This window comes from Seriola lalandi, unplaced genomic scaffold (assembly GCF_002814215.2).
Source record: "Seriola lalandi dorsalis isolate HSWRI2012SDOR001 ecotype SW California unplaced genomic scaffold, Sedor1 jcf7180002054422, whole genome shotgun sequence".
Taxonomy (NCBI): Eukaryota; Metazoa; Chordata; class Actinopteri; order Carangiformes; family Carangidae; genus Seriola; species Seriola lalandi.
In genome coordinates, this window is record NW_019524975.1 from 522,664 (window position 1) to 533,242 (window position 10,579).

The following is a 10,579-nucleotide window of genomic DNA, read 5'->3' on the forward strand; positions in this document are numbered from 1 at the left end:
GGGCTTAACAACATGAGAAAGATCATGCCACACTGAATTCAGAATGAACACAATGGGATGTTTGCATGTTGGAGTCAAATTAAATAAACACAATTATATCAGTCTTAAAAGGAGTGCGATAATTATCACATTAATACAAGAAATACATGAATTCTGGTGGGTTTGAAACCATATCAATAACAAAACATAGAAATGACAATTTAAACACCCAGTTGTCAGTTTATTAGGCACACCAAGCAAATACGTATTGAGTCTTATACATATATAGAAGACAAGAGACTGCAAAGTTGTTATTGGCTGTGGTAAAGCAAAAAGCAGAATAAAAATCACCAGATTATTCCTTTAAAACAAAAAAAAAGAAAAAGAAAGAAAGAAAGTTTCACCTTCGTTGATCCGGTGGGGGGCAAGGGCAGTTTTATTTAGCCGTTTTTCTTTCGTGGTTTTCTGTTGGCTCAATTAAATCATATAATTGTTATTTACATAAGATAAAAAATATTGTTTTCTAAATCTCTTTTTGTAAAATGTGTGTTTGCAAACGTTTCACCCTGCATTGGATCGTTTGTTTCGCATGACACCCCCATAAAACGATGGTTCCGTCCATTACCCCGGAAACGCCGGCGACAACCGAAGCAGGTGGAGCTCATTTATCAGACGTAGTGGAAAAACTGAAATAAAGTAAGTGTTTAGAAGAATTTAAATGTCTTCATCGTGTTTGGGTTACTAAAACAAATAATTTACTTCTCTTGTACTGAGTGCTGACTGGGTTCAGTTTGATGTGGTGAGCCTGTTGACGGATTAGCTAACGTTAGCAGTGTAGCTCTGACACCCGCGGAGCTAACAAACAAAAGAAGAGTCCCAACAGCGAAACCAGTGTCAAACTAACAATCCGCGTTTTATCTATTGATTCACCTTTCTCCGTTGATTAATCGACCGCCAGATGAGAGATGTGGCCACGATTTGAAACCTTAGTCATCCAAGCCTCGTTAGCCATGTTCAGCTAGTATCCGCGGCGCAGCCTCTGTTTATTTTTTGAATGGCCGTTTATTTAACGAATGTTTTATTGATTATTATTATTAGTAGTAGTAGTAATGTTATTATATAAGTTTTAGATTCAGTCTATAAATCTGATGATTGTTGGCCGCAATAATCTCAACCTTTTTGATCTCTACTGGTTTCCACTGTGTTGAAACAGTGGGTTTATTTCAGTATTTATTTCAATAGTTCATTCTAACAGATCTTTAAAAGCTGCAGGTAGCAGTCCATATATAAAATCTCTTCATGGACGGTTCATGACAAAATGGGCCCTGTCTTCCAGAGTAAAACCTGCTGCATGAGTAATTTGAGGTGGCGGCAAATCAGCTGTAGGTGCCAAATCTGCCTTTGCACCTACCTAAGACCCGAACACAATTCAAGACAGACTATCTCCAGAAGAGGTCAGGCTGATAAGATCACGATGCATCTCCACTTTGCATTAACGTGCGTTTTTCCTTATATGTATTAAGTGTCCAGATACAGGTCACATTCACAGTATTATGAAAATACGTTATATATAATGTCCTATTTCAGAATAATGTCTCTTTGTCTATATCATTAGAATATACTTATTGATTTATTAATGTGCTCAACACTGTAATGTTGCAGCTGGTAAAAGTGAAGCTCAGATTAGTTACTTTATAAACTACTGGGTAGGTTGTGAATTTCCCTCTTGGATCAATAAGCCTTAACTTATAATAAAAAATTGCAATTTATTGGTTGATTATATTTACTATTTTTAATCGGAATCTGCAATTTCACTAAAGTTGTGAAATAAATGTAGTGGAGTAAATATTCAAGTAACCTACAAACACCTCAGAATTGTATAGCGCTAGAGTAATTGCACTTAGTTACCTTCAAACACTGGCTGGTTGTAGTGGCTTTACCTCTTTTTGGATTTAATTGGGTATAAATCCATTCAGTAATCCATCTGTGACTGTAGTAATGCTAATGTCCTCTGCGATGTTGCACTTGTTCCGTCAGTTGTTTTGTGGAGCATTTACATGAAGTTACTTCAAGTCGCCACAGGTGAAAAGTAAATCTGTTGAATCAGCTCTCGGTTTAACTCATTACAGTTATGAGTCCAGCTGAACTGACCGATTTTAACGTGTTTGAATGCTCACCTTTTTTTTGTTATGATTTGTTTTACCAATGGTGACTTATTAAACATATTTTCAGCATTACTCAGATGATGAAAACGCTGACATTTGGGGAATTATGAGTCATGCTTCTGCCAGCTGCTGCCTCACTGCCCTTATTAAAGGATTTGATCAAATCTGTAATTCAAAGTTGCCTCGGTATCTGGTAGCCATACCTTATACAGCATGATTAGATACACTTAATATTAACTATTATTTATTCACTTTTAATGTCTGCATGTGTCATTTAAGTAAACCTTAACTCGGCCTGTTTTGACCATTTTATTAAAAATACTTACAAATACAGCAGCACCTAAAGTTTTAGGACACCTGTCGAGATCCACTTTGAGTCTGCTTATCGTGGATTTAGACAAGGCACCTTTGCTCCAGTGAAGGGAAATCTTAATGCTTCCAGTGATACTTGAGGCAAAAGTGTGTGCACTCTTGGCAACTGTTTATGACTGCTCCTGTGTACAAAGCCATGTCCATAAGAAAACAGTGCCTGGTCTGCACAGTGTCCTTATTGGCCAATATCAGTGACCGAACTCTCAAATGTAGTTTCAGACAGACATGAGACTTGAGTTTACATGATTTTTCAAACTTAACATGGATTACACCATTCTTCGAGCAAGATCTTGAGCTTTTTATTCTGACCAACTTTTCCCACTAAAATAGTCATTTACAGTGATTAACATTTTGAGCCAATTCATACCGTTTAGATTTTGTTTAATGAGATGCCGTTAGCTCAGTCACTTGACCAAAAGTTTGATATAGGTTTTGATAATAATGAAAAGTAACTAGCTTATGTGTTTGCAGATGTTTTGACTCCTCTTTGACTTGACATTTTGAGTGGTAATGATATCTTGCATGTGTTGATGATGTGTCTACTCATAGGAACAACCCGTGCCACCTGGCAGACATCAGTCGGTATCAGAAACACTGGACAAGCTTGTAAGTAGTCAATTTTTAAACATACAGAGATAACTTTGGTAAGATTAAGATATTAAGTTATTGAACTGCAAAGTGACAAGCAGGGATTTTTTACCTGAGGGTTTGATTTCTTTTTTTCTTTTTTTTTTTGTAGAATCTCTTAGATTTGAATGGACCAGGCAGCCAGAAGCACACAGGTACCTGCATCTTTGACATTTTATCCTTATGCAGATGTTTAATTATTGGCTTGTGAATGTGTTCTCACTGCCTCCTAACATGTGATTTAAAAATTGTAGCCCAGCTAGTGAAGCCCGTTAAAGGTTCAGTGATGCCTGTGAAGAAGAAGAGAAAGCTCCCTGATGCAGATGACCATGAGCGCAAGTGTAAAATTACAAGGTAAACAGTCACATTCATTCACACTGTAACTTTGTATTCTGTCCTCTGTGGTCGTCTGTCTGCAGTGCAAGAAATGTCCTCCACTCACAGGTTTTTGTATCTTACATAAGCGTCAGAATTTTTTGCAGTGTAAGGCTCAGTTTGGGTCCTGGATGTTTTTATGTAGCATGTCTCTCTGACCTGTAATAAGAAGCTGGGGAGGTAGAGGCTCTCTGCTGGCGAGAACAGCCATTGGCTGAACCTGCAGCAGCCTGAAAAAGGACTGGCAGGGTTGTCTTTCACCTGGCACACTGAACCCCTCACCTTCTCATTTTCCGTGCGTGCATATGTGTCATAAGTAAATGAGGAGGCATGTAATCCAAGCAAATACATCTTCACATGTGCGTTCAGAGAAAACAGCACTCAGCACATATCTTAATCAGTGCAGCCTCAGTCCACATCAGGACGACTGCAAGAGAGAAGTGTCTTATCTGTCAGTCGGCTATACAGTCAGGTTCATAAGTATTTGGACAGTGACACAGTCTTTATAATTTTGCCTCTGTACACCACCACGATGGATTTGAAATGTAGCCAAGTGTCAACTTTCAGCTTTAATTCAAAAAAAGTCACTATACATGCTTCCCACAGGTCCTTGATGTCCTTGACAGTTTGTGCATTTGGGAAAAATCTAGGCTGTGAAAGTTTTTTTGAAAATTGACATAAATAGATATGGGTCATTAAAAGTGCTTGAATTAAGATATTCTGTGCAAAAATCCAAGTTGAAGTTCTTTTGATATTTTCTTTACTTCACTTTAGTAAATGGGCAACGTGCTGCTATCCATGCTGCAAGAGACCACAGAGAGTACATCTGTAAAGCCTCCTAGTTCTCACTAGGCCAAAACCTGGTATACAGCTGGACCACGTATGGTCAATGTGTGAAATCGACATAGTGGAAAACTTGGGGAACCACTGTAAACAACTGACATCATCATGTCATATTAGCATTCAGTGTAGTATCAGCTGGTTTCAGCTCTTTATCTGTTTGCTTCTCTCCTCCTCTCTGTGCTCACATATACAGTATTTTAATGCAGCTGAATTCTTTTGGTGACATTTTTTTTTTTTTGTTGGACTTTTTATGCCTTTATTGACAATGCAGTAGAGAGAGACAGGAAATGGGGCGGATGCTCAACCAACTGAGCTACTCGACGCCCCAATGCAGCTGAATTCTAAATAAAAGTTGTTCTGTTTCTGTTGTCAGACAACAGAACAAGTTTGAAACATGGCCCATTAAGACTACAGGTAAACATCCAAGCCATTTCCAAGCTGCTCTGCTGCTGCTAAAATCCAGATTTTTTTTATTTATTTATTTATTTAATTTTTTTTTTTTAAATGATTTTATTCACGTCTTCTGACAAAATCCCCAAACACATAAATGAAAGGCAAAGCTTGTGCTGTGATTTCAGCTGGATTTACTGTAAAATGATCACTCTAAGAGAGAAAGTTAGGAGAGACTCTCCTGTAAGTAGCAAAGGTTTGTCCAAAAAGTCACTAAATTCTGTTTTTTTTTTTTTTGTTTTTTTTTTGTCTCTAAATCTAGTGACAAATGCACTAAGTTGGCAACACTACAGGCTGTGAACGCCTACTGATAGAAACTTTGTGCCAATTCACTTTGAAAGAGCATTGGGAAACTCCAACTCATTCATGTGGCATTTGGCTGAACTGTGGTCGAACTATGGTCAGTCAGTCAGTCACATTTGTGATCATAGGGATGTCCCTGTTGTTGCGTTCCAGTCATAATGATTAACCATCATCCAATTGGGTCCTTGAATTTGAGGAATTTGGGCGTTTGCGTTTCATATTCAATGTTTTTTTTACTCCACAGACACCAGAGGTCTCCCCTAACTCATCTGTTGTTCCAGAACTATTAGATATTATTGATCGCATGTGTTGAACATGTATCTAAGTTAGCGACTGAACTTTTCTTGAGCTGAGTTCATTTTAAAACTGAGCCTTTGTTGCAGCTTCGCACGACCTCAGATCCGCAGCGCAAGGCTGATCAGCGCTGCGAAACCGTTCTCCAATAAAAAGTGCCTGGCCTGGTTCCACGAGTACGCCGGCCCTGACAAGATTGTTGGTCCAGAGGCCATGGAGAAGTTCTGTGAAGACATCGGTGTGGAACCAGAGAATGTGAGTCCCCTGGCTCTTAGATTCATCCTGCCTGTCCCTGACTGTATTTATCAAGTGTCACGGGGTCACACCAAGAAATCACACCTTAACCTAGTTCACCTAGGACGAAAAACAAAACGCTTAAGAGTTATTTATGAAGCTTCTTACTCTGACTTTCAGCAAGGAGAGTGTGGTAACGCTGTTTTATGACACTCATTAATTAGAAAATATAATGCCATATTGTTGTAGATAGCTGCAGTTTGGAGTTATTAGGTTATAGTAAATATTTAAATGAAGATGCTATAGTGCTAAATTAATAAATGGTTTAATGTTCGTCATGAAAAAAGGCTATTCACAAATAATCCATTTACATGTTGAACTTTAAGTTAATAGTTATTTTTCAGCTGCATGAAATCCCAGGCCTTTCCACACAAGTCACTTTTCAATGCCTGTATGTGTGTGTTGCCTTTTTATATTTTGGGACTTGTGTTGTGCTGAACTCCCTTCATTTCCACTGCTGTAGAAATATTTCTGCCTTTTACAAACTGGGCGAATCAGACTGTACACAATGATGACAGAGGGAATGAAGACCCTGTGCACATGCATCAATGTGGATTTAAATGTTAGCAGGAATTAAACTGACTGTTTCTCTCTTTCTTGCAGATTATCATGTTAGTTTTAGCGTGGCATCTAGAAGCAGCAAATATGGGGTTCTTCACAAAGGAGGAGTGGCTCAGGGGAATGACATTATTACAGTAAGACAAGTTACTCTTTCCTGTTGCTCAAAATGGAAGTTACACATAAGACTTTGTTTCGTTGTCTTCTCCCACATTAAGTTTATAACCCTGAATATAAGCTTCACGTGCGTGGTATAAGCAGCATTCACATTCACATGTTCACGCACGCACGCATACGCATACGCATTTTTACTTCTACCTGTGGCAGTCTAACCTTAACCATCACAACCAGGGCCGAACACTAACCCTAACCTGAACGCTAAAACCGAGTCTCAACAGCTCTTGTCCTGACTCCCAAAGTGAGAAACTCACCCTGGCCCTCACAGACAGATGTACATGCACTCACACACTCAACACAGATGAAATCTATCTTTATTTTTTTCTGCCAACACTCTCATTCTCACCTCGCTGTCTTTAGTCGTCAGTAAACCTGTAAGAAAAGCTGCTGAACCATGTGTATGTGTCTCGTCCTTCACCTACTTGCAGGTGTGACTCCACAGAGAGGTTACAGAGCAAACTGGATTACCTGCGCAGTGAGCTCAACGAGTCTGTAGTCTTCAAAAACATCTACAGATATGCCTTCGACTTCGCCAGAGTGAGTTTGCTTTCTTCTTTTGTATCTTTGTTTAAAGAGTAACTAAACACCAAATGTTGTCTTTGCTGACCTCCAGTGGTTAAATATCATCTTGCTGGAGTGATGTTACATTGTACTCGAGGAACCCGTGACGTCACTGTTGGGTGTGTTTACATGTCTGATCACAACCAACCACGGTCATCAGTGATGCAGGGTGCGCACGCAGAAAAACCAGGGAAGACAGTGAAACACTTTTGTGTGTCTGGTGTTAAGTTGCTCTTTAAAAGCTGAACCACACTCCTGGTCGATCGCAGTTCTTCTACGAAAGACAATGAAATGTCTCTGTAATCATTTCAGAGTTGTCTGCTAGTATTATAAATATCCCTGCCGGGTTTTTTTAATGCAGTGCTGTTTCTGGTCTGAACCACCATTGAGTAATGAAACATCTGACTCTGTCCCAAACATACTCCCAAGTCAAAATGTGTTTGATCAATTTAATTTTCAACATCCATTTTTTTTAATGCAGCAATAAACTGTTCAGTTGCGAGTATTTATGTGGCTGACAGGGATTTTCTTGCCTTGATAGCTTCATCATGTGCAAAGTTTCATTTGCTTGCAAACAAACATAGATGCCTTTGACTGTCCTCATTGTCTTTGAATTCCACACAGCAGACTTCAGCTTCTTTTATGGTTCTAACCACGTTTTAGTCAGGACTGTTGGTGGGTGGATGTGTTTGTTCTTCCCCACATCACCAGATCTCTTAAATTCTGACTAATTTCTGTTGTTCCCACAAAATGCTTTTCTTTCACTCTATTTCACTGCTCTGTCTCTCAGCCACATTGGATTAAATGACATTGATTTCCTCTCTTTCTGTCAGTTGTCATTTGTTCATACCACTTGGATAGAAATTAGGAGAGCTTGGTTTAGCACTGTGGATCACCCTGCAAATGCAACTCCAACAGAATTGTCATGTCAGAAATGTGTAAGAGAATGCCTAAAAGAATGGAGTGAGAGTTTAATAAAAATGACTCTGCACTTAAGTCTGTCACCTCAAGCTCCTGCTTTTGTCTTTGTGCCTCTGTCTTGTCATCAGGATAAGGACCAGAGGAGTCTGGACATGGACACAGCTAAATCCATGCTGGCGTTACTGCTGGGGAGAACATGGCCTCTCTTCCCAGTCTTCCAACAGTTCCTGGAGGTAAATCCCAGTTTGTTTGTTTCTTTGGCCAAAGAAAAGTCTTTTCTCCTCAACCACTCTTTCTGTCACTTCCTCACTGCCTTCCCCCTGTTCTTCTGTCCCACAGCAGTCCAAGTACAAGGGGATGAATAAGGACCAGTGGTATAATGTTCTGGAGTTCAGCAGGACCATCAACACAGACCTCAGTAACTACGATGAAGATGGAGCTTGTGAGTGGATTTTACAGCAGCCTCACAATGAGGCTTGAGTCACACTACAAAACGCTGCAGTGAAATGAATTAAAACCTCCTGGAAAACAGGTGGTGCTTGAAGCTTAGTGACTAAAACTGGATTTATACTTCGAGTTAATGATGGATACATCCTCCGAAGAAATGTAACTATGGCTACAGAGATGCAACGTCAGGACTGCAGTAACTCTGTCTGATGCCAGAATGATTATAGATGCTGAAGAGTAAAAAAATGTTTAAGCACTTCCAATGAATAATCGAGCAACAGAAAATGAATCAGCAATTATTTTGATAATCGATCTTTTTCGAAGCAAAATTTCCAAACATTTTCTGGTCCAGCTTTTCTTTGCAAAACATCTCTGTAAATTTAAAATCTTTCGACTGTTGGCCAAAGGAAACGACACATTTGAAGACGTCGTTTTAAAAAATTTTAAAACGCAATGATTCAGTAACCGATGTAGCAAAGCCGTCTCCAATTCAAACCACCTGCGCACCACAGTCACTTTGTTGCTGAATGAAACGAGTTAAAGGTGTAATGTGTATGATTGTGCTACTTGATACACCTCCATAGGGGGCAGCATTTCACCTCTTCACCCCTGTCCAGTTAATCATGTTGTTTTCCCCTTTTTCCTTATAATTTATTATTTATATGTGCATTTATTGTTGATAGTTGAAATTGTTGATAACATACTGTTAATGGTGTTAGTTTATTTTTTGAACATGTTAAACTAAAATTCAGGACGATCTGGCCAGATCTTACATATTGCATCTTTAATGTGGCGACAGAATAGTCCCATCTGCAGTAAAGAAGCAAGGTGAACTTCCTCCTCCCCTCCTCGTAGCTCTGCGTCTCAGACGGGATTAAAGCATGTGAACACTGACTATAGGGAATATAATTGAAGCACACCATGGCTGGATCACACGAGACACCACTCCAGTGTTAGGATTGTGCTATCGACTGTCGAAATTCTACATGGAACTATAAATCAAACCCTCCCCAGGTTAAACTGATACAGCCAGTGTAAATCCAGATTTAGAAACTCCCTGGGTTGCGGGTTGTTTTCTTGCTGCAGTTTGTTGTTGCTATTTTCATGTGTTGATACAGAGAGGAAGTCTGTAGTGTTGCCTCTCATTCAGCAGAGCAGGGTTTCATGACACTGGATGATGCAACAGCTACAGCCACCTCCACACTGCCACAACAGTTAGCAACTGGTCAGCAGCGTTAAGGATGAAGGCAAAGTTAACCAAAGTTTAACTTACTATTTTAAAAATACCTTAGTAAAAAAAATAATTGCACGTTAGACTTAAGTGCTTGTTGTTGGATTGATTTTTTTTTTTTTTCTCCTTCCTTTACAAAACATTTACTGGTATCTTTTTCCCAAAGTGTCTCAACTTTCCCAAATAAATTCTGTAGATGTGTAAACACTGATTCAAATGTACATATTTACATTGTTCAAGTGCTGCCAGAATAAATTTGTTCAGTACTTGTGATACTTATGAATGACTGACAAAATGTTACTTACCAATTTCATAATGCAGAGATGTGACTTAAATGGTGATCCTGTATTACTAGCCGTTATTTATTTTTATGTTTTGCTTTCTGAATGAGAAAAGCTGTGGATTCAGTTTTGTAACATTATTACATTTGGTTTTTAATTCTTAAAGTTTCTCTGTGCTTCATGATTTCTCAGATTCTTCACCCAGATCTGTATTAATATTACATTTTATCCTTATTTTTTTCTGCAGGGCCAGTGCTGCTAGACGAGTTTGTGGAATGGCAGAAAGCATGGTCAGCGTCATAGCAGACATCGTCGCAACACCAAAAAGGAGAAGGAGGAAGATAAGACAAAAACCACAAACACAGGAGGAATCTCTTTTATTGTTTAAGAAAAAGGAAAAACACACACACAAATATGGACTACAGAATCATCCCTGTGGACTCTGGGTACACTCACATCCCATCAGAGGTTGTCTCTGTGTCAGCCAACTGTTGTCAAGAGGCCTTTCTCTCACCGAGTAGACTTTTTATAGTGTTAATTTGGAGAGAAGAAACATGGGGAAAAGTTGCTAAAGTAAGAAAACAAAAAAATGAACTGAGAGCTGTGGAATTTATGTTTTCTTGATAATTTTTTTTTTTCCCATGTCGTGTCTTGTTAATAGATGTTTTCACAATAATAAAAAGGAAATGGAAGTGTGACAA

General features: G+C 38.9%; 1 protein-coding gene across 1 annotated transcript; it reads left to right on the forward strand.

Annotated features, from left to right (window-relative positions):
* Positions 1 to 572: 572 nt before the first annotated feature.
* Positions 573 to 10,579, forward strand: dcun1d5 (DCN1, defective in cullin neddylation 1, domain containing 5 (S. cerevisiae)). Its single transcript, XM_023410301.2, has 10 exons — positions 573 to 675; positions 3,066 to 3,122; positions 3,256 to 3,298; positions 3,398 to 3,497; positions 5,498 to 5,663; positions 6,306 to 6,397; positions 6,866 to 6,974; positions 8,048 to 8,152; positions 8,259 to 8,361; positions 10,126 to 10,579. Exons 4-10 carry the CDS (start codon positions 3,430 to 3,432, stop codon positions 10,179 to 10,181), a joined length of 699 nt encoding a protein of 232 aa, XP_023266069.1. The 5' UTR covers positions 573 to 675; positions 3,066 to 3,122; positions 3,256 to 3,298; positions 3,398 to 3,429; the 3' UTR covers positions 10,182 to 10,579.

Excerpts from the sequence above, each read along its gene's own strand:
- dcun1d5 (XM_023410301.2), top strand. The coding sequence starts at position 3,430 with ATGCCTGTGAAGAAGAAGAGAAAGCTCCCTGATGCAGATGACCATGAG. Across the intron at positions 5,664-6,305 it reads TCGGTGTGGAACCAGAGAAT|ATTATCATGTTAGTTTTAGC; the intron begins GTGAGTCCCCTG and ends TCTTTCTTGCAG. Across the intron at positions 6,398-6,865 it reads AGGGGAATGACATTATTACA|GTGTGACTCCACAGAGAGGT; the intron begins GTAAGACAAGTT and ends ACCTACTTGCAG.